This window comes from Odocoileus virginianus, unplaced genomic scaffold, assembly GCF_023699985.2.
Source record: "Odocoileus virginianus isolate 20LAN1187 ecotype Illinois unplaced genomic scaffold, Ovbor_1.2 Unplaced_Contig_2, whole genome shotgun sequence".
Taxonomy (NCBI): domain Eukaryota; kingdom Metazoa; phylum Chordata; class Mammalia; order Artiodactyla; family Cervidae; genus Odocoileus; species Odocoileus virginianus.
In genome coordinates, this window is record NW_027224319.1 from 609,455 (window position 1) to 633,974 (window position 24,520).

Genomic DNA, 24,520 nt, shown 5'->3' on the forward strand with positions numbered 1-24,520 from the left:
AAATGTAAGACAGTCTACTAATACCGCATTTTAAATGGTTGTTGACAACATAAATTGTGCTCCCCAGTTGCTTAGAAATTGGCAGATTATATGAAACATCTGAAAACTTGTAGAATGTAACTGAGTATTTTTAGTTTAGTAAATGTTTTGTATAGTAAACTGTTTGGATTGATTCTGTGGATTCCAATTCTGTTTTAAAGTCTTTAGCTCTATGAACATAATTCTCCCCAAAGAGCTGTATTGTTGTGGTTAATGTTTGTGCTAAAGTGACTATTATGATATTAACAGACTTCATCTAGAAGTTCTTGGGTTGTGATGATTATATACCACTCAAGAACATTAAGATTAAAATTCTTTTGGCTTGTTTTCACCCTTATCACTTTAAGGGCTGTGCTGTTTAAAATGCAACAGAAACATTTGACCTAATTGAACACAAGATACTTGGAAAAATTAACCTATTACTCTTTCTGTGTAAAAGCTCATTATTATGTTTTACGTATACAGTGTTTGTGATTGTAAGTTGTAGTGAAGTTGCTTAGTTTTCTAAAACTGTTATTTAACAAGAATTAAAAGATGTGTATGCTTTCAAAGGAGAAGGCTTCAGTGAAATACAGGAGAACATGCTTTATAGGTTTTGGTTTTGCAGGAGAAAACAGTGAGAAGCAGATAAAGCTGGTCACTTATGAAAAGTATCTAAAAGATGAAATGGAGAATGGTTAAACATTAAGTATTATATTAAAACTGCTCTGGGACTGGTTGCTTTTAGTTTAAAACTTGCCATTTGTGAAATCCAAAGTAGAAGTTTGCTCTGAGGATTAAACAACAACTTCTTGGAAGTTAAATTTGACTTCTCCAGAAGCACTAGGTTACTTATTAAATGGAAAATATAATTAATAACTTCAAATTACTATTTCAAGTAACCTGTTAGTAGTAGGTGCATGATTCTATCACATTTTAATTCCAGATAAAGCCTTGTTAATAACCTGTTGCCTAAAAATAGAAAAATGTTACATGGGGAGTGGTTTTGTTTGCATGTTAACATAATAGCCCATACATAATAATCCTGGTCTTGGGAGGAGCTTGTTAAATGAACAGCATGCCTTAATGTTGACTTGCAGAAGAGAATTTTAACTATTGCCTTTGAAAGGCAGTGGACTATGTGACAGTGGGGGGTTTATGAAACCATAAAGTCAAGCTTTGACTTAAAAAGATCTTTTGTTTTTTAAATCATATGTGTCGTAAAGTCAGTTCTCCGAAAGAAATGACTGTAGCTGGAAAATTGTTCACCTTGACTAAAATAATTGGGAAATCAAGGAACACTTGGGTTCATTTAGGATGAGGTTGTTTAGTGTTTTCGTTGCTGTTTGTGTTTATCTTTGTGTATGGATGTCTAAGAATTCTTATTTGCTAAACTGCCCAGGTTGCAAATGTGACACTAAGTATTTGTGTTATAATTCAGCTAGTATTTTTGGTACAGGGCTTAACTACCTTGCCTATAATCCTTGGGATAGTAATGGCTGTTTGTTTTTTTTCCCCCTTGCCTTAAAGTTGTAAATAAAAATTCCTTAATTACATATCATAGTTTTCATCTTTAATTTTATAGTAGTTGAGTCATTCTGTTCCTCCTTTTCTCCCAGGATACTTGTGAAGCTCACAGTGATTTTAGTAGTTAACTTCAGATCTGTTAGCTTTTTTTCTAAAATTACTCCTAGAATGTCAGTTTAACCAAGGAAAATGTCAAGTGGGTGTTGTTCCTTTGTTACTGGTTTTGGCCCAGGCTATCTCAAGTCTCTCTGGCAACTCACTCAAGAAGTGTGTTAATTGCTTCACATTCCAATCAGTGTAGATAGTTTTTCTTGAGGAACACTTGACACATAGTTTTATTTTTAGATCAGATTCTAAGGGATTTTACTGGTTGGGGATTAACAATCCTAAAACTGATTTGGAATGAAAACCTTTGTGATTTAGAAATTGCTTACATTTTTGGTTAATGAATGGGAAGTCACAGGCAGTGAAATGTTTTAGGGGATCCAGATATGTCTAATTGCTTCTGAGGATCCTGGTGGACCCTCTGGGTGACATCTTCTTTCTGCCTGTTGGGTTTTATGTACTGTCATCCAGTAGCAAGAGTAAATAATACATCTTTACTGTGTTAGCCAATACTTATCTCCTGTTTATTTTCTTCCAACCTGCTGGGGAAGGGAAAAGTGGTCTGATTTCTTTGAAGCTACTTAATACTAGGCATCACATTTGGACAGAGTATTTACTTTCTTCATCCGTAAACATTTCTGATGGAAGAGTCTGGCTAGTAATGGTTAACTATGTTACTGTATCTTTCAAATATGAGTTTTCATTCTTAATCTGGGTTCTACGGAGACCTACTGCTTTTTTCTTTTCAAAAATTAAAAAAGAAATCATAGTGTAATTGCTTTACGATGTTGTGTTACTTTCTGCTGTACCACAGTGGGAATCAGCTCTATGTGTCCCTGTATCCCCTCCTTAAGCCTCCCCCAGCCGCTGTCCTGCCTCTGGGTCCTCACAGAGCGCCCAGCTGAGCTCCCTGTGTCACACAGCACATGGCAGTGTGTATATGTCAGTGCTTACACTCGGAGTTCACCCCATCCCATGCTTTTCCATGTTCGATAGCTTTTAGCATCTGTCCTTTACCTAGGTTTAGGGTAGATGAAATCCTGAGTTTTCCTTAGAAGAACAGGACTTTTGTTCTCCGTGGCAAATCTCATTAGGAAGCTCAGTTTCTGGGAGAGGCATTTCCCTGGATCCAGATAGATTATTTTGAAAGGAGTTCCCCTTTGCATTTTAAAAAGTTTGTTTATAGTAGAAAAAACTGGAAAAACTTCAGATGTTCAACGATAAGTAAACTGTGTGGTACAGCCACTTATGGGGCATGATGCTTTTCTTGAACTGTGGCATATATGAAGCATTTATGACACAAGAAGTGCTATATCTGAATGATTGTAGTTCTGTTAAAAAACACAACATTTAATACAATGAAATATTATTCAGTAGTGAAAAGGAATTCATCTGCGCAAAGTCCAGGAGATAGTGAAGAGCAGGGAAGCCTGGCATGCTACAGTCTGGGGGGGTCTCAGAGCTGGACCTGACTTAGGAACAGAACAACGACAAAACTGGTGCGTTCTCCAGTATGTAGAAACCTTGCAAACATCATATGAAGTAAAAGAAGTCAGTCAGAAAACCCCACACATTCTGTGATTCTTTTTGCATGAAGTGCCCAGAATGGGCAAATCTGCAGAGACAGAAAGTAGATTTGTGGTTGCCAGTGGCTGGAGGGAGGGGGGAATGGCAGTGAACAGTGATAGGGGTTTCTTTTTGAAGTATTGAAAATGTTCTGAAATTGATTGTGGAGGTAAATGTACCACTCTGTGAGTCTCATATAAGCCATTGAGTTGTACACTTTAAATGGGTGGCTTATAAGTTATGGATGGGATATGTTATATCTCAAGCTTTTTAAAGAGTCAAAAACTCAAAACCTACACATAGGAAGAAAGCACATGTAGATGTTACCAGTAGTTGTTAAACAGAAATTATTTATTACTTTATATTACTTTTCATTGTCCCCAAATATATTGTTTTATAATAGAAAAATACATATAGATAAATATATAAAGATAAGCTCTATTCATGTTGTGGGCCCTTATGTCCCTCCAGACATTTAGTCACTCTCAGTTGTCACTGACGACTATATTTTTGGGCTTCTTTCAACTGTTTTCTACTTCCTTCAGGTTATTTCAGGCTTTTAGTACTGAATTTGCCTTAACTATCGTTAGAACCTCTAAACTGAACTCCTTTTTCTTGTTTCTTCCCATTGCATTTTTCACATTACTGCCAGATTCCCTTTTTAAATGTATGTTGTTCAGTCGTGAAGTCGAGTCCGACTCTTCGTGACGCCATAGACTGCAGCACGCCAGGCCTCCCTGTCCCTCACCAGAATCTTAAAAGTTAGGTTTTATTAATCTTTTGTGTAGATTATACAGTCACGTGCTCCAGAATTGAAAGGATACAGAAAGTTACGCCGTTTAGAGGAACTCTGCTCTCTCCTTTGTTTCCCATACCAGCCTTCTCTCGTGGAGGGAGGTGTGTACGAGGCTCTCGGGTGTCTGCCTGCTCTGTGATGACACAGGAATATTCGCGTGTCTCGGTGCTGCCCTTCCTTCCTGTGGCAGATCGTCCAGGAGTCTCCTTTGCTTTTCAGGCTCAGCATACAGTTCTTGCTTTTGTATCTTGGTAGCGTGGATTTCTCTTACTATCTTCAGTGGAATTCAGAAGCCATTTATTATTATTTTTTTTAAGCACCTAAGTAAGTGCAGCAGGCTAGTGTGGTAGAGGGTGAATTAGGCAAGTTCCTGCCTCAGTGACCTTATCTACTGAGGAGAGATTCACACGATTTCCTCACTTTTATCTGTTCCTCTTTTAAGAGCCATTTTGAACACCATCTTCTAAATACCATTTCCTGACCTTTTTCTCATTATGTTTTCTTCCTTGAATGCTACCTTAAAACCCTTGCATTTATTTTTCTTACGGCCTTTATCATATGGTCGTTTGTGAGTTTATCATCCCATTAGATTATAAACTCAGTGCTTTCTACTCAGTGTGCAAGTCCTTTGTTGACATTTGTGAAAAAATTTGAGAAATTGAGGGACCAGGTCTGTGCACTTTGGTGAAACTATTAAATCTAAATCACTTCATTTAATGCTAGATTTTATAATAAGACCTTTTATTTAAACTTCCATAGTTTGTGTATGTACTTTTTTGGTACAGTAGTACACTGTAGACTTTATATGTATTTATTGTGGCATGTATTTTATTAAAATATTTGTTCACCTTTCATCTTTTCTCATAGGATTGTATCTTAATCAGCTTTGAATACCCAGAGTTTTTAGCACAGTGTTTGGTGCCCCTGATATCAGTTCAATTTGTTGAGTATAAGGTGCTAAATGATGCTTATTGAACTGAATTTTTTATATAGATGTCTTACATCTCTGGCTAGATTTAAGCTCCTTAGAGCTGAGGCATGTCTAATTTATAAAGCTCTAGTTCTTAAAACTTTGTCTTGATTATATAGTAAACATTATTTGCATAAGTAGAGATTCACAGGTTAATCACCTGTGGATTTAGTTCCTTCCTTCTGCCCATCACACACTAATGCTTACAATTAAAATGGTATACTACTTACTAAACTCATACTCAGAACTTTGTAGTTTAGGATTTCTGTGGAAGGAATTAAGCTTGCTTAGCTTCCCCTTCTATTTTGCATTATCAGTAGAGTGCTCTGGGTTCTCAGTGCCAGCTCCCTGAGGACGTTTGCCTGCTTTAGCAGCTTGCTGACTTATTGGTTCAAGCTGCTCTTGCCACACTGGCTGTTTTCTTCTGCATTCATAGGCTTTCACATGGAGGGTATAAATGATACTCTTCTGCCTTCCTTGGTCTTAGTCTGGACTGGAGTTAGAGAAATGTGAATGTGAGAATAACCATCATAAATACTCTGTGCCTAGTATTTATCTAGCTGTCTGACAATTCAGAATGGGCCCCTTAGGCTTTTTTGGGGGGAGTGGTGGTGGTAAACTATACATAACATAAAATTTACTGTTTAACCACATTTGAGTGTATTATTCAGTGGCATTAAGTGCATTCAAGTGTTGTGCAAACATGACATCCTCCTCCTGCCTTCAGTCTTTCCCAGCATCAGGGTCTTTTCCAATGAGTCAGCTCTTTGCATCAGGTGGCCAAAATATTGGAGCTTCAGCTTCAGCATCAGTCCTTCCAATGAATATTCAGGGTTGATTTCCTTTAGGATTGATTGGTTTGATCTCCTTGCAGTCCAAAGGACTCTCAAGAGTCTTCTCCAGACACCACAATTCAAAAGCATCAATTCTTTGGCGCTCAGCCTTCTTTATGGTCCAACTCTCATATCCATACATGACAACTGGAAAAACCATAGCTTTGACTTTTGGACCTTTGGGGAATCATACAATATTTATAATTTTGTATCTGGCTTATTTCACTTACTGTGTTTTCAGGATTCATCCATATTATACTGTGTGTCAGAATTTTATTCTTTTTCATGGTTGAATAATATTCCTCTCTCTGTGTGTGTGTGTGCGCGGATGCGTGTGCTAATTAGAGCAACTGAGCAAACCAGAAGTTTAGGAAGTTGGCTGTATTTGCATCTATGGACTTTTCCTCCTTTATAAATGTATTTGTATATAATGTTCTTCAAAGAGATAAATTAATTACACAATTAATGACTGCTTTTTTGAAAAAAAGTTTTATAAAGTTGATACATGTAGTTGTTGCTGTTACCTTCCTTAATACTCTTCATCCCCTTTTAATCTAAAATATACTCAGTTAACTTGTAAATAATTATTTCAATTAATCTTGAGTGGTAAGATATACTAAGTGAAAAAAGGATACTAAAATATGTACATTAAAGTTTCATTTTTTATAAAGAAAAACATTTACATGTACCTATTAAAATGCTTTCCCTTAAATTTCAAATACAGTGAAATCATCCTTCATTGTCTACCTCTTCCTCTGCTCAGACTAGAAATGACCATTTCATGCTCCACATTCTTATAGCTTTCTTAAGAAGTTACTCCTCCTTCCTCCATCACCACACACACACACACAAAGCTGTCAGTTCTTGTTGTTGTAGGCCTCTTTGTCATCCTGAAAGCTCTTAGTGCACAGTCAGTCTTTGGTAAGTCATGATTTTTGTTTTTTTTCTACTTTAAAAAGGCAAGGACTATTTTTCTGAACTTTATATTCTTCAAAGCCACCGGCAGTTGAAATAGATGATTAGAAATTGTCAAATGATGTGCTCCTTACACTTTTCCACTCAGTTCTGTGCCAAGTTGCAGTATATAGAGAGGCATTCTGGTTTTTTGGATTCTATATATCAGTACTTTCATGTGGTAGGTAGTGATTCAATATCCATGAGAAAGGTTTAGGATAAGTAGTGTAATTACATCATTTCTCCATTAATATTTTATTCAGATATTTAAACATTAATTTTGTGCAGGGTACTGTACTGGCGTGTGTGCTAAGTCACTTCAGTCATGTCTGACTCTTTACAACCCCATGGACTGTAGCCCACCAGGCTCCTCTATCCATGGGGATTCTCCAGGAAAGAATACTGGAGTGGGTTGCCATGCCCTCCTCCAGGGGGTCTTCCCAGCCCAGGGATTGAATTTGCGTCTCCTTTGACTCCTGCATTGCAGGTGGATCCTTTACCACGGAGCCACCAGGGAAGCCCTACTATGCTGGATGATGGAGTATATAACAGGATGTAGGAAATACATAGCTCTTTTCCTTAAGACATTCAGACTTTGATGTGTAATTACGTAGGTTACATTTTCATATTTAGTTTTTTTTTTTACTCCTGTGGCAAAGTAGCTGGGTGTAACTTAGAGTTTTAATGAATTAATGGTCCAATTTACAGAGGAAACCTTTGAACATGGCCTTGGCTTAAGAAAAATATTCTTTAAAAGTTGATTTAAAGTATTTTATGGGAAACAAATGGTGCTCAGTTTTGCAGGTATACCTTATTGTAATTCTTACAAGTTCTCAAAACAAGCAAGATGCTTGCCTTTGGTGGTATCATTGAAGACCAGGGAATTTTTCTCTATGGAAGCCATTGACTCCACAAGGAATCATTGGAGAAATGACTGAATCAGATGGTTACTTCTTGAAATAGCTTTGGCAAGGTTGTAAACCTGGAGGACTACTTATCTTGAGGATAGATCTAAATGTCTGCCCAAGTGAGAGATGCCAGTGTGCAGAATAGTGGATTCACTTATATTTCATGTCTTTATTTTATTAAATTTTTTTCATGTCTTTATTTTTGAAGAAAGCTCATGCTATTTTTTAAATCACTTGTTGATTATGCAGGACTTGCCACTAAAATTTATGCCTTTTATGTGGAACAGAAATTATTGGTATGGTTAAGTCAGTGTTTCCAGGCATTAGCTTAGCAGGATGAGATGTCTGGGTGGTTTTTATTTCCTCTCCTTCCTCTTCCACTGTGTAGCTGTTTTTTACTTCATTATTACCCGACCATCAGAATGATCATACTTAAACCATATTTTATTTGTGAGTTGCATATTTTTCTACTTGTGTTTAAGGATATACTTTGTAAATAGCTCCATTCATTTAAAAATGAACAGTTGCTGCTTAAATGAAGAAGCAATGACTGATTTGGAGATGAAAAGTAAAACGAGTTAAAGAGTTTAGACAAAGTGACTTAAAATGAAAAAAATGTAAAACTTAAGAGTTAAAATTAAATCGGCTCCATATGTCTTTCACTGTGGAACTGATGTTTTAATGTAATTGTTTGAACTAGCTGATGAACTTTTTAAAAATTAATTATCCTTTAAAAAAGTTAGGTTCTTTTCTAAACTTGGGCAGCCCGGCTTGCTAACTATTAGAAGGGTAGAGTATCACATTTCTTCATGTGCATTTATGCTGGCCAGTCATCTGATGAAGTTACCAGTTTGTGGTCAGAAATTGAGAAAGAGGGATGAGGAAACTCAAAATATTGACACACACACTACCTTGCAGTGCATCTGAGTTGCCCTTTTGGACTGGTTGGGAAACTGTAGCTAAGCCATTTCCAAACCAGACTTATTATTGTTTCCTAGCTTGGATGACATGACATTTTATTTTTAAGTGTTTGAGTGTGTTTGTTTCAGCAGAAACTTTTTATGTGTGAGAGTGGGTTTTTTCCAGTGTTGTGTGACCAATTGAATGAAAAAAAAGGGAAAAAAAAAAAATAGAAAAACACTTACTCCTTAAAGAAAGCTTGGAGTAATCTTGAAAAATTGATCATCCAGTCCCTCATATGGAACCGGGCTAGACTGAGCAAAGAAATGAGCTTAAAGGAGAAATGAGGAGTGAAACTGCAATGTAAGTATATTAAAATGAGTAGGGAATTCCCTGGCAGTCCAGTGGTTAGTGTTCTGCACTCTCACTGCGGGGAACCTGGGTTCAAGCCCTGTGGTGTGGCCAAAAAAAAAAAAAACAAAACCAAAAAACAAAAGCAAAGAAGAAATGAGTATTAAACTATGTTTTTGTCCTGCCAAAAAAGTATTTCAGTAGTGCAGGCAGTTTCAACCTTCACTCACTCCTCACGGTACTGAGCGTTATGTCCCTGGGAGATTGTGATTGCAGTTGAAGGAAGTGGATCTACTCTTTGTCTTTCTCAGTTCTCCCAAGCCTTGTAATTTGACCATCTCATAATTGAGTGTGATTTTTTTGGTCTAAAGATACATTTTTTAAAAAGATATCCTAAAGATAACAGCTTACCTTTAACTACTGCATACCAGCTTATTTTAAGAGTTTACCTTAATTCGTTTAATCTTCCCATAAGCCTGATGATGAAGGTACATTGTGATCCTTACTTTAAAGAGGAAGAAGCACAGAGAAAGATGGAGTAAATACCCTAAATATAGGCTGTCGACTTAAGGAGAGATTAAAGGGGTTTTCTAGGTTAGTTCTTGACTGTATCTTACACCCTCTCTGCACCTCAGAATGTAGCCTGAAGATGTGATGCAAACTTAAGGTTTTTGTTAGGTTTCTGGGAATGCTGTTTTATAATTTTCTTTATGACTTAGAGTAGATCCATTTCCTTCTCATAGGCCTTGTATGATTAACCCTACCTTGTCCTTGTGCTACTTCTTCATCTAAATTATAAGTTTATTGAGGGCCGGGATCAAGGCTACTCTAATTTGCCTCTCCGGATACTTATTTTTCATAGGGCCCTCAGAGATATCCCTCCCCCCCCCTCTTTTTTTCTGTACCATGCAGGATCTTAGTTCCACACCAGGGATCAAACCCCCATCCTCTGCAGTGGAAGTGAGGAGCCTTAACCACTAGACCACCAGGGGAACACAAGATACCCCTGTTGAGGAGTTGTCTTTTCTAAACCCTTTTGACTTGAGTAGAAATAATTAGTTCCATTACCTTTTTTTCTATAAGCTGATAATCCTTGTGCTGTGACTTTGTATGTGAAAACTTTTCTTCTAATCTTACGTATTTAATTTAGGGAATTAGCTTAAAATAGCACTTTAAGAAGTGTTCTTTCCAAAATGTATTTCTCTTCACCACTAATCAATATTTCATAAACTTCTAGAAACAATCACTTGCATACGTATAAAGCGATTGTGGGTTGACCCTGAAGCTTTTAAAGTTTAGAGTGGTTGGGGGTACCCACCTAATTTTGCCAGTTCATAGGAGAATATTTAAGCTGCTTAGACTTTTATGTACTCTGAAAAGTGAGCTTAGTGCAGAGATTTCTAAAACGATGTATTGGTTTTTGTAATTTTAAAAGTTCAGTATACAATTAAGTAATGAAAACTGAGTTGACACAAGGTTTTGGAGTAGTGTTAGTGTTGTGATCAGAATGGCTGTTGGTGTTACTAAAAGTTAATGGACTCAGTTTATTTCATTGCTGCCATTTACCCTACTTTGTGCTCTCAACATATTTTCTAATTTTCTGATTTACCAGGAGGATACAGAGTTAGAGTATTTTAATTAGTTAACTGGTTAAAATTGACATATACTTCACATATACCCTCTCTAGTTAATAGAGCTACTTTTAACGGTATTTTACTTTTTAGAACAGTGAAATAGGATGTTTTACATTTCTTCTAAGGCTTGTTGTAAGTTGTACATACCATTAGGTTCACTTCTCTTTGATGGTAAATCTTGTCTAATTTCTCCTGTCATGGAGAAATATAAAAATAAGAAGCTTCTTGAGGAAATGATAAATCTAAGCAGAGAAGGAGGTATTTTCTAGAAAGTTACCTTGTTGTTAATTGCAGGTAATTTAGGCATGTGTTGATGTGTAAATAATTTAGGAATGTGTTTACAGGTTCCAGGATACAGACTGATGATAAAGCATCTAGAATTATTACTCCATGCGGGCTCTGCAGAAGATTTCTGGGAACATAGAGACCATTTGCAGAGATCAAATGAACAAGATAACATATTAGCTGTGTTATTCCCCCAACTCGGCTTCCCAGGTGGCTCAGTGATAAAGAATCTGCCTGCCAGTGCAGGAGCCATAAGAGATGCGGGTTTGATCCCTGGGTCGGGAAGATTCCCTGGAGGAGGAAATGGCAACCTGCTCCAGTATTCTTGCCTAGAAAATTCCATGGACAGAGGAGCCTGGTGGGCTACAGTCCATGGGGTCAAAAAGAGTCAGACACAAATGAGTGACTGAGCTCACAGCACACATTAACCCGAGTAACGTGAGAACTAAACAGTTGATCTGTATTTTGAAAGCTAGGACTTAATTTTGGAACACAGTAACCGTAGTAGTGAAGAGTGTTAGGCTTTGAACCCAGAAAAACCCAGGCTGGAGGTTTATGGCTGTGTAGAAGAATTCCTGACTGTTTCATCGTGACAATAGGGAACATTTACTGTGTCAGGCCAACATTCTGTGCTTCACATACATTGTTTAATTTTCACATTTTGTAAAACATGCCGAGTAGAGGGGAGTGAGCTCCAAGTCCGTCTAAAGTCTAGATGTCAGGAGTAAGAGGCTGTTTAAAGCTGTGGGCGTCTTAGTGTGTTCAGGTCATTTATTCCAGCAATAGTCTTTTCAAGCCCTTGCTACCCGTTTCTCCTCATTTCTTTCCTTTTGAACCAAGTAGAAACTCACAGCAGCTACAAAATATTACAACAGAATTTTAACTCTAGGGCAGTGCCCAGGTTATTTTGATGTATAGGAGTTCTTTTGTATTGACTAATATTCAGAATTAGTGAGTCATGGTTTGTAGTTTAGCAGTCTTCTAATTACATGGAGATTTTATCTAACTTCTGTTTGTTACCAACTCTGGGGAGAAAAATTTTGGAGTGAAGATTAAAAAAAGAATGACTTCAAAACAATTTATGAGACCAGTGCTCTAATCCCTGAGCTACAGAGCCATTAAACACAATTTAGACTTCATTATGTTTGTGTTCAGTCGTTATTCATCTGCTGCAGATTACGAGAGTTAGCTTTCTAAATAAAAGATTATACATATGTATTTTGAAATACTTATTTGGCCGTGCCAGGTCTTAGTTGAGGCAGGCAGGTCTTTAGTTGTGGCGTTCGAACCCTTAGTTGTGGCATGTGAGCTCTAGTTCCCCGACCAGGAATTGAACCCAGGCCTCCCTGAATTGGGAGTGTGGGGTATTAGCCTCTGGACCACCCACGAAGTCCCAGGGTTATATTTTTGATACTCTTCTATTCTGCATTATTTAATGGGTAAGAAGAAAGAAAGGCTATGTGAAAAAAACATTGGGAAAACAACTGCTCTAAGATAATGAATTTGAACTAAACCATTGTTTAGAAAGGAAGTAAAAATCTCTTAAATATGAAGGAAATTTAAATTGCTTATGTTATATAAAACAAATATTTTCCTTTTTTCCATACACTGCATTAACTATAAACAGTATTTATTTCAAAGTAGTAATAGTACCATTGTTAAACAGTTATTTTTGTTTCTTAATGTGTTAAAATAGACCTGTAATTTAGAGTCTGAGAACCCGAATGTTTTGCTTCCCTTATTGTCACTAAACCTTTTGAACTTCATGTTTTCTTTGTCTACAGAAGAACTGGGAATAATACCTGGTTTTAGCCTGTTTAATTTTAATAGCACTGTGAGATAGTGGAGAGGAATAAACTGTAATGTAAAATTTTAAGTTATCTTGATTGAAGTAAACTTTCTGCAATCAATCTCAACCACAGAATGCATTGCTACATTCTTAGAAACTTGATATTAGGTAGCTTAAGAATGTCTTTAAAATCTAGCTTAACACCAAAGTGCTGGTTGCCTTAGGTATTTGTGCTCCACCACTTTCATATTTTTAAGTGAAATAAAAGAGTAGTATTTGAATAAAAGCTCAAAAGTGAGGTTTTAAGACAGATTTTGTATACTGATTCGCTGAGGCAGTTTTGAAGGAAAATGCTGTCCCTCTGGGTCTGTGAGGTAGTTACGTGTGTTCCCCTAGTTGGGAAGCAATAGTGACATTTATCTGGCTGCTTGGCTTGGCTGAGGTCGGGTGAGGGGGAGACAAAGTCAGCCTTAACCCCCAAGTTGGCGCAGCTGCTCCTTGGCTCTGTTAGGCCGAAGTCTTAGGACGTTTTGGTTCTTGTAGACTGAACTCCTGAGGTTTCCTGGACTAATCAGGCTTGTTACAGTTCGTTGTACTTACCATGGTCCAGAGGTGTCTGACCTTCAGGAGAGTAACTACAAGGCAGTCGGTGAGGGATGTTTGAGTGCGTGCTCTGCTGAGGTCTGTGTCTCCAGATGTCCATAGGATGGTGTTTCCAGTCAAACATTTATCTGTCGGATTAGGCCGAGTTAGGTGCTGGACCTTAAACATAGGACTCAGATCACTGAAAAGTGTACACTGCGTGCTGGCGGTTACACTTTCCTGGTTTTACTCTTCCCACATTTGACTTGTCCTGGGGCTGTGTGTTTGTGTGCTGCTCCCTAATAATCTTGCACCTGAAACAGGTGCTTTCTGAACACTTTTTTAAAATAGCACATGGTAAACTAAAAAACAAAAAAAACCCAAGACTCTCCCAGAGTAATTAATTTATTACTCTTTTGTTAACCTGGTGCTATTTATTCATTTTTAGAAATGCCTCTGAATGAAGCAGTTCTTTGAAATTATTGCTAGAGCTGAGCCACAGGGTGAGAAGCCTGAAATGAATGTGTTGAGTTTAAAATGCCTGTATCACAACCTGTGTATTCTGGATTCTGAGGTTCAGCATAAAGTATCCCAGTGTCCTTTGTAATATCACTTCTCAACGGCTTGTTAGGAATTACTAGGAAATAACTTGATTTCTCTAAAATATTTTAAGCCAGTCAGTTTTCACAGACACAGTATGGCCCCCCGTATTTCCTCCCCTTTTACTTTGTTTGCATATCCAAATGTTCCTACACAAGTGGTTTGTGTAGTTTGGGGCGTGAGGATTGTGGGAAGAGTGCTCAAAACTACAGATTGTGGAAATGCAGCCTGCACAGTTCTGTACAGCCTTTTGCCTTAGCCGAGAGAGCGTTTGTGACTTCTCTGCTGATGCCTGGGAGTTGAGGGGTAGGTACTGTGCTCTTAGGGGCCATTTAATTTGTTGCCTGAGGACAGAAGTGCAGTTTTATGGTGAGGATTTGTACCTTGCTTTACCAGTGTTTAGACTTTTATAAAGATAATCTTATTTCGTGAAAGTATAAGATGAAAATCACTGGCACCCTGCTTCTGTTCCTTTTCTTCAGCTTTCTGCTTGACTGTCCTGGTGCATGTTGTTCATGGGAACTCCCAGGAATGGGTTCTTGATTGTAAAAAAAAAAGGAATTTGCTATAAAAGTTGAGTTCTAAAAAAAAAAGTTGAGCTTTTCTTAACATTCCTATATTTGAATTATTTTAAAGAGTTTGAGAAATTTATCATTTTAGTCATCTAGTTAGCTGTGGCCTGTAAGACATGCTGACATACAGCACCTCCTTGTTTTTATTCACTGAGATACTGGCTTCATCATTCTCTAAAGTGGAGACTGATTTTTTAGAGGTTACAACATGCGGTGTTAGGCCCATAGCGAATATAGAGAAGGTGATGACTAGTAACTGATGCTAGAATCATTTGCAAACCTGATGTGAAAGTGTATCAGTTTTCTCAGATTTTAGCTTTTGTATGTTCTGAAATTGCTGAAAACTGTAACAAAACTTTGATTTTTCTCTTTAATTGTGCTGATTAGTTTCATCGTTCACAACTTAACGTATATGAAGAGTATTTTAGATTAACATCCAAAAATTTAAACAGGAACTGCCATTTCTTGGTTATGCTTATGAAATCATTTTGTTTTAGGACATGTACCCCAAATGTTTGTTAATTATTGTATTTCTGTTAGGCTGAACTACCCCTCCTGCTGTCTGATATCCTACTCTTTCTACTCATTCTTTTGCATTCTGCATGATCTTAGGCATGTTTATTTATTTATTTATGTTTTCTTCAAGGGGCTATTTATTGCCTATTTTTTTATTTTACAGCAAACTTAAATGTATTCATTTTTCACAAATGGAAAGTGGAAATCAAGGTATCTCTCAAATGTATATGCTGAACCAAAGTTCTGTTTTCAGAGTTCAGCAGTCAATCATGATTTTGGTCCAGGGCCACTAGTCCATGATTTCAAATAGTTGATGATCCTGGCAGTAACTGGAACAAAATCTTCTCTATATGTGACAATCGTTTCCACATAAAAGCCTTTTGGGGGCTCAGATAGTTCGTTTCTTGAGGCATCCTTTTGTTCTACTTTATCACCTGGCGGCTTGCTCTTTTTCTGACTCAAGAAAATCAAGGAGCCCAGCAGGGTCCAGGCGCCCAGTCCGTAAACGACTGACATCCGCCGGTACCAACTAAGAGCTTGTGCCGGCCGCATGACGCCGCCGCCTAGACTCCACTCCTCAGAGTCTCGGGTGAAGGCAGGCCTTCCCTTAGGCATGTTTAAAAACACATTTCTACATTTCTTTAGTAGGGACACTGTGGCTTAAAACCACTTTTTATTTTCAGCAGTGTATATTTAGGACAAATGGATGTGTGTGTAGGTGGAACATGTTTAGAGTTTAGTGTGACAGAGTAGGTGAACAAGAATGGTGCTTGGTTTTATTTTTAAAATAAAACAACTGTGAAGAAAAATGCCAAACAACGCTAGTAAATCAGACTTTGGAAATAGCTCCAGCACGGTGGAATCCCGTAACGGCTTCACCTGGCTGTCACCGGCTAGCTCTGTCTGTTGGGCATCTGTCTGATAGAGCTGCTAGAATGATTAGCTGACTGCCAGCCGGCGATTACACTGTGCCGATTCTCCAGTTGCAGAATTCCACAATTGTCCGTGTCCTAGTTCTGGAGCGGAGCCCCTCAGCATCGTGTGGCTCATAAATGCCTGGACTGATGGCTTCTAGTGGAGCTCAGCGCTCACTGGGCCTAGGTGCCAGCCTTTATCATTCATTCAGGAAATGTCTTAATGGCCCGTTGGATGCTAGACACTGTGAAAGGTGATAGGGTTTTTAGGGTAAACTGAACGTGGCTTCTTGGAACATACTATCTAGGGTAGACAATCACTGGGTAGGCAGATATCTAATATAATTTCAAAGTATTATTAAAATGGCATAAAGGATGGTGAAAACAGTAAAGAGAGAAAAATGTTAGAGACAGTATACACTAAAACAGGATGGTCAGGGAGGTCCCCTTTGAGGAGTGACATTTGAGTGGAAACATGATTGACAAGCTAGCAACAAGAAGGTCAGTATGACAGGAATGAATGAACTAAAAGAGAGGATGGGAGATAAGGTGTAAAATAGAGATAGAGGCCAGGTCATCATGTAAGGCCTTGTAGGTCATAGTTTTAAGGAATTTGGGTTTTATTTTGAGTGTAAGAGGAAACTATTCACACTCAAAAGAAGGACTTCAGCAGAGCAGCCCTGTGACCAGATCTGCTCCTTCAGGTGGCTGTGTCTGAGTGACACAGGGACAGGTCTCGGTAGAGAACAGATTTACAGGGTTTTCGAGTGGGCACAGTGACACCTGCTGCAGTCTAGGCAAGACATGGTGGTGCCTTAGGTTGGAATGCTTGGGTTGGGTTAAGAGTGGTGGAGTTTGGAGGGTCTGACAGTAGGTGTTGGATGCTTAAATGTGGTGGGTGAGGAGAATACTAAAGGAATCAAGGATCGTATCTAGTTTACTCTGTTGTGTGGATAAGCAGTATTATTACCAATAATATAATATAGCTATTATGTAGTAATAGCTATTTTGGATTAAGTGCACACAATGTACCAGACAGTGAATTTTGCATTCTTTATAGTTTTTCATTTACTGCTCATAACCACTCCACCTCTTAAAATATATTCTTATTTTACAGATGAGGAAATTAAGGCGTAGATGTTTTTTGCCCAGGTCCACACAGCCAAGAAGTTTATTCATCAGCAAGTCTCTGACTTCAAGGTGCAAGCTCAGTTTATTTGGTCATTCAGCAAGTACTCTTCTAGGAATTAAGTATACAGAGGTTGTCAGAGCTCAGTCTTTATTTTCATGGAGTTTAATAATTTGGGTGTTAAAAATTTTACCGTAAGAGTCTGTATAGTTGTGCGGACCAAGTGTGTAGGAGGACCTTGCTTAGCTGAATGTTGGATTTCCGGTACTGTTAATCTCCTGGAATGTAGTTTGACCTTGCAAAGAAGCCTGTGCTGAGGCCTTTATATTACTCGGGGGTTAGGCCTTCTCTGGGCTTCCCTGGTGGCTCAGATGGTGAAGAATCTGCCTGCAATGCAGGAGGCCCGGGTTCAGTCCCTGGGGTGGAAAGATCCCTGGAGAAGGGAATGGCTACCCACTCCAACATTCTTGCCTGGAGAATTCCATGGACAGAGGAGCATGGTGGGCTACAGTTCATGGGGTCACAAAGAGTCAGACACAACTGAGTGACTTTCCCTCTCTAGCCTAGTAGACTAGGTTCTTTTCCTGTTCTCCTTAATATACAGGCTTGATTCTCTTTCTCAAATCAGGTTGTCAAGAGCAAATGCTGGAGTAGGGAAGTCAGCAGAAGTAAATACTGTCAAGTCAGAAGTGGTTCTGGCAGCCAGAGTGCAGGGAGAATCTGAGAAGTAGAAAGGAGACACAGGACTCCGTTGTTTGTTACATTGATTGTCATTGTTGTTTTGAAGCTTTTCCATCAGACTACCACTAATATTAGATTAAATGTCTATCCTTTAAACCTGAAAGTTTTTGGAAGTCACATTTCATCTTAAATATTTGTTTTTTGATTTTTACTTCATAATAGATACATTATCAAAATATTTAAAACTCTGTGTGTGTTAGTCGCTCATTCATGTCCAACTCTTTGCGACCCCATGAACTGTAGCTTGCCAGGCTCCTCTGTCCGTGGAATTCTCCAGGCAAGAAATACTGGAGTGGGTAGCCGTACCCTTCTCCAGGGGATATTCCCAACCCAGGGATCGACCCCTGATCTCCCACATGGCAGGCAGATTTTTTAGTGTCTGAACCACCAGGAAAACCCATATTTAAAACTGCAATTACCTTATTAGCCTCCCCAACTCAAATCTGAGTAAAATTATTGTTTTTGGAAAATCTGCTGTATTTACATTCTATAGATATCCAGAGGTTACTCATTACAGTAACTTATAAATCATTAAGAGAAGGTTGCCATATAGTCTATTTGGAAAGCTAGGGAAGGATATTCTGTATCAGAAAATTGTAGTATTTGTTAGATTTTCGTGGCAGTAGAATCATTACAAGGTGTTAGAGCTAGAAGGGTCAGTATAGGTCATCTCTTCCAGCTCCTTTTTTTTTTTTTGGTAGAAGAGGCAGGTAACTTGAGGTTATGTGGATTAAATGAAATAGTATTTGAGTACCTATATGCTTAGGACCTAGCTCATAATAGATGCTTAAAAGATGCTGGTTTCTTTCTTTCTTTTTTTTTTTAAAATCTGTCAAGTCTGTTCCTTTTATATTTTTTCATATTTCACTTTCTGGAAATTTCATTTTCCTGGTCCTGTTGATAGATGTGTTCCACAGAAGCGAATGAACAAGAAAACATGTGGTATTTTGTCCCCTGCCTGCTCAAAGATCTTCCCCTAAGATTTGCTGAAGAACAGAGCGACATGGGCTTAAGAAGACCCATGTCGCTTGCCTGATTTGTCATGGGTGTGTGTGTTTACAAATAGTGGCAATACTTGAGAAGTTAAAGGTGTTACCTGAGTTTTGATTCTTCATTTAAGAGTATGCACAGTAGGTCAATTTAAGGATGTATCTCTAAGCTCCTTCCTTTAACAAATCCTTGATCTTGGTGATTGTCACCTGAAAACTGGTAAAGTGGGACACCTGTTGCTTGTTTCTGTTACCCCCTTTCATTGTAACTGTACCCATATTTTTCTCTGAGGAACTGTCAGCCCTTATTCCCTATTATGTAGCCATTCATTTTTAATGAGACTGATCTCATCTTTAACTCTAATGGAGAACCTGATTTGCTTCAGTCAGTTTGTGAAGGCCAACCATTTGGACGTAATGATTTGTTCACAGTGACTCACTGGAGGCCAGTGAAATGTGAACTCATGTGTGGGGCTCTTTACTTTGAAGAGCTTCCCTGGGAAATGCTGTTTACCCAAAGGCATTACCAGAAAGTTCCAAAAAGCAGAACTTGAATTTGTTCCCTTGTCAAGGCAACCATTTACATATCATTTACATTGCGTTAGGTGTTGTAGGTAGTCTTGTTGTTGTTCAGTTGCTTGTAAGTAATCTAGAGATGATTTCAAGTTTGGAAGGATGTGTGTAGTTTTGATGCAAATATTACACCATTTAATATAAGGTACTTGAGTGTCCTTGGACTTTGTTATCTACAGGGGATCCTGGAACAAATCCCTTGCAGATACCTGAGGGCAACTGCTCCACATTTTTTTTATTCATTCATCACTGGATGGGTATTTGTGCTGTTTCTACCTTTTGGCTGTTAGGCATAATGCTCCTGTGAACTTTCTGATGTCCTAAGGTTCTGATGGACTTCCCAAGTGACTCAGTGGTAAAGAATCCTCCTGCCAAGCAGGAGACTCAGGTTTGATCTCTGGGTTGGGAAGATCCCCTGGAGTAGGAAATGGCAACACACTCCAGTATTCTTGCCTGGAGAATCCCATGGAAAGAGGAGCCTGGCGGGCTACAACTCATAGGGTCGCAGAGAGTCATACACAACTGAGTGACTTCATAACAGCAGCAACATCAAAGGTTCCAATAACCTGCAAGTCTGCCCTGAAGTCCTGTAGCTTCAATCTGCAGTGGATAGAGAAGCCTGATGATTTTTGTTGCTCCAAGTGGACTTTTGGAAGGTAAAAGAATAGATTATTAGTTTTAGTTTGGAAATATTGCAAGTAACCAGAATGTTTTATTTTTATGGCCACATGGTTTTTGGAATCCTAGTTCCTTGACCAGGGATTGAAAGTAGTGAAAGTATGAAGTCCTAACCACTGGACCACCAGGGAATTCCCGGAGGAGTTTTTCTTTTTTGTTAATTGGGTTGGCCAAAAAGTTCATTTGGGTTTTCCTGTAACATATTATGGAAAAACCCCAGTGAACTTTTTGGCCACCCCAGTTTGTGACATTTGGGGTTCACAGGGGTTCTGAGACTCCCAAGTTAGAGGTAGGTCTGATTTAGTCCTTTGCACCTGATTTTTAAGATGAAGCCACGAGGTCCAGGGAGGTGCATGGGCTTTCCCAGAGCCTCCAGATTTACTATCAGTGACTATAATGGTGTTTTGACGGGCTGTCTTTAAAAAAAACATGGTAGGTTTAGGCAACTATAAACATTCTTTGTCAAAAAATTTATTGTGGTAAAATATAACAAATGTACTGCCATGTACCATATACATAATATAAATTTCTGCACAGTTCAGTGGCATTAAGTACCTTTATATTATGTTGCAACCATCACCACCATCCATCTCCAGAACTTTTCCATCATCTCATACTGGAACTCTGTACCCTTAACCTCCCCGCCTTGACTCCCCACTCCTGTCCCTGCGAACTACAATCCTACTTTCTTTATGAATTTGATTACTCTGGGTATGCCATAAAAGTGTAATCATACAATATTTGTCCTTTATGACTGGCTTATTTCACTTAGCATAATGTCCTCAAGGTTCATCCATGCTGTAGCATGTATCAAAATCCTCTTGCTTTTTAGGACCGAATGATACTTCTTTGCATGTGTATAGCATATTTTGTTATCATTTTACTTGGTCACTTGGTCAGTGGACACTTGGCTTGTATCCACCTTTTGGCTATTGGGAGTAAACTGTGAACATGGGTGTGCAGATATTTTGAGTTCCTGCTTTCAATTCTGTTGGGTCTGTATCCAGATGTGGACTTGCTGGATCGTATAGTAACTCTTATTTTTTGAGGAAGTACCATACTGTTTTCTGTAGAGACCATATGCCATTTTACATTTCCCACCAGCAGTGCACAAGGGTTTCACTTTCTCTGTATCCTTGCCAGCACTTCCCTCCCTCCCTTCCTTTTTCCCTTTTTCTTTCTCGATTTTTGATAATAGTCCTGTAAAGTGCTGTCCCATTTGTTTTTGATTTTTCGTTTCCTTAAAGGTTAGTAATGTTGCACCTTTTCATGTTCTTGACTGTTTCTGTATCTTTTTTGGAAAAATGTCTATGCAGATTTTTGGCGTGTCTTGAAATTGGGTTGTCTTTTTACTATTGAATTCTGAGATCTTTAGCCTGTATTCTATAGAATATTTATATTCTAGATGCAAATTCCTTATGAGATGCATGATTTGCAGATTTACCCCCCTTTTTTCAATTAATTAATTTATTTTTTAATTGAAGGTTAAATGTTTTACAGAATTGCATTGGTTTCTGCCAAACTTAGGTTATCTTTTTATTTTCTTGATTGTGTTCTTTGAAGCAAGAAGTTTTTAATTTTGATCAAGTCCAGCTTATCTGTTTTTCTTTTGTTGCTTGTGTCTTTAGTGTTATATCTTAAAAACCACTGCCAAATTCAAGGTCGTCCAGATTTACTCTTTTGTTTTCTTTTAAGTGTTTTATAGTTTTAGCTCTTACATTATTCAGGTCTTCACCCATTGGTTTAATTTTTACATATTCTCTGAAGTAGGGGTCCAACTCCATTCTTTTGCATGTGGATGTCTGAATTGTTTGGTGCCCTTCTTAGTTCTGTTCTGTTGCACTATACGACTATTGTTATACCAGTACCACATTGATTACCACTGTTGCTTTGTGTAGTAAGTTTTGAAATTGGTAAGTATGATTCCTCAAACTTTGTTCTTTTTCAAGATTATTTTGACTGTTCTGGGTCCCTTGAATTTTCATATGCATTTTAGAGTCAACTTGGCAATATCTACTAAGAAGCTGGCAAAGAAGCCTGTTGTGTTAGAGATTGTGTTGAATCTGTAGGTCAGTTTGCAGAATATTGTTCTCTTAGTAGCAAACTTGCTTTGACTGCTTTGAACATGCATGGACCAACATTCTTATAACTCTGTTTCTGTGTTCTTAGTTCAAAGGATCATTCTTTATAGTGTCTCAGTTTCAAATTAAGTTTCCACTTGCTTGTTCCATTCTGTAGTAGTGGGGCCTTAAGGGGTGGGGTCATGAATGTAAACAGATAAACCTCGCTGCTTGGGGCTGATTCTTGTGGCTGAAGGAAGGAAGTTCTCAAAAGAGGAATGTGGGATTGGGAAACAACAGTGTTGTTTGCCACGCTTTTCATTGATGGAGGCAGTGTGTGTCGGCCAGGTTGGAAAGCCTGTGGAACACTTGGAAAGTTTAGAAGTCCTGAGGTACATCCATGGTTTTGAGGCAGGAGGAAGAACAGAAGCCAGCAAAGCAGGTGGAGGAGATAGAAGAAACCCCTGCAAGTGCAGAATAATGAGTCTCTTAGGAGAAAGAGTGGAGAAGGCAATGGCACCCCACTCCAGCACTCTTGCCTGGAAAATCCCATGGGCAGAGGAGCCTGGTGGGCTGCAGTCCATGGGGTCGTGAAGAGTCGGACACGACTGAGCGACTTCACTTTCACTTTTCACTTTCATGCATTGGAGAAGGAAATGGCAACCCACTCCAGTGTTCTTGCCTGGAGAATCCCAGGGATGGGGGAGCCTGGTGGGCTGCCATCTATGGGGTCGCACAGAGTTGGACCCAACTGAAGTGACTTAGCAGCAGCAGGAGGAAGACAGGATCGTTAGGCTGAGAAACCCTCTAGATTTGATTGCTAGAATTTTATTGATCAGACTTGCTTCAAAGCCTGACAGATAAGAAATGGCAGAGTGCAGGGTCATTTAAAGAGTGTATTGCCTCTGCTAGACTAGTGTTTCACCAGTTTCAGTCATTGGAGTGGTATCTTCCTGACTTTTACCAGAAGAGAGACCTACCTGTAGTAGTGCTTATTTAATATATTTTCTTAAAATAGCTCACTGGATGTTTTGGGTTTTTTTTTTTTTTTTTTTTTTGGCGGTGCCCTGAGGCTTGTGGGCTCTTAAGTTCCCCGACCAGGGATCGAACTTGTGCCTCCTGTGGAATCCTAACCACTGGACTGACCGCCCGGGTGTTCCTGGAACTTTACCTTTAAAAACAGTAAAGTAGTTTGAGGCTGGAGAGCTATAGAGATAAGGGCTGGGCGCTGGCATCGCCTGAAATCGCAGGGGCAGAGCATCCAGGACGGGTGATGATTGATCGCTCTCTTGCGCTCACTAGAGTTATAGAGATAAGGGCTGGGCGCTGGCATCGCCTGACATCGCAGGGGCAGAGCATCAAGGGTGGGTGATGATTGATTGCTCTCTTGCGCTCACTTCTTTTGCACAAAAATGGAGGGAACTCTGTTATGTGCACTTTCAAAATACACAGTCAAAATGAATCCAAAAGAAGATGCCAGGAGAACAGGGATCACATGTAGTACTGTATTCCTTTAGTGCTAATTTAATATAATAAAAACAACAGAATTAATTTTTAATTAGTTTATTAGTGGCTTTTTTTAAAAAATGGAGATTAAGAAGTGTTAAAGAGGCATCATGATCTTTATCACAGTCTTCATCTGGTTGACTCAGTGTTATTTTGTGCCATGTCCGCAAGCCCTCTAGAATCGTCTTTGTGAACCATGAACGATGTGTGGCCCGTGCTTTGGGAAACCCTGTACCGCTCGCCCGACTATGCTGTTCATGTCGATCAACCGCCCAGAATATCTCAAGGTGCAGCCCAGCTCTCACTAGCTCCTGTATGAGGAAGAGTATACTGAAAGGGGTATAGGATTATGCCATACATTGTACTGATGTTTTCTTAGGTCAGTTTCCCAAGGCAGTAGAAATAAAAGCAAAGATAAACCAAACCTGCAAGCTTTTGTACAGCAAAGAAAGAAGAAAAAGTCACTCAGTTGTGTCCAGCTCTTTGTGACCCCATGGACTGTACAGTCCATGGAATTCTCCAGGCCAGAATACTGGAGTGGGTGGCCTTTCCCTTCTCCAGGGGATCTTCCCAACCCAGGGATCGAACCCAGGTCCTTCTGCATTGCATGTGGACTCTTTATCAGCTGAGATACAAGAGAAGTCCTTTGTAAAGAAAACCACAAATAAAATGAAAATCCAACCTACAGAATGAGAGGAAGTATTTGCAAATGATGAGACCAACAAGGGCTTAATTTCCAAACTGTACAAACATCTCATACAACTCAAGAATAAAAAACAACCGAATCAAAAAATGGGCATAAGAAACCTAAATAGACAGTTCTCCAAAGAAGACAGACAGATGGCATTCAGGTACATGAAAAGATGCTCAACATCACTAATTTTTAGAAAAAGGCAAATCAGGACTGCAATAAAATATCACTCCACATCAGTCAGAAGGCTCATCATTAAAAAGTCTCCAAGTAACAAATGTTGGAGAAGGGTATGGAGAAAAGGGAACCTGCCTACAATGTTTGTGGAAATGT

The 24,520-nt window shown here is 38.8% G+C and overlaps 2 protein-coding genes across 3 annotated transcripts in view; one reads left to right on the top strand and one right to left on the bottom strand.

The window, feature by feature from the left end:
- Positions 1-24,520, top strand: part of RAF1 (Raf-1 proto-oncogene, serine/threonine kinase) — a 73,379-nt gene that overhangs the window by 1,838 nt on the left and 47,021 nt on the right. The gene's annotated exons all lie outside the window — the stretch shown is intronic.
- LOC110124151 (small integral membrane protein 26-like) lies at positions 15,043-15,502 on the bottom strand. The gene has a single exon (XM_070463351.1). It carries the CDS (start codon positions 15,456-15,458, stop codon positions 15,174-15,176), a length of 285 nt encoding a protein of 94 aa, XP_070319452.1. The 5' UTR covers positions 15,459-15,502; the 3' UTR covers positions 15,043-15,173.

What these genes read in the sequence shown, in the direction of transcription:
- LOC110124151 (XM_070463351.1), bottom strand. Translation starts at nt 15,458, where the DNA reads ATGCGGCCGGCACAAGCTCTTAGTTGGTACCGGCGGATGTCAGTCGTT.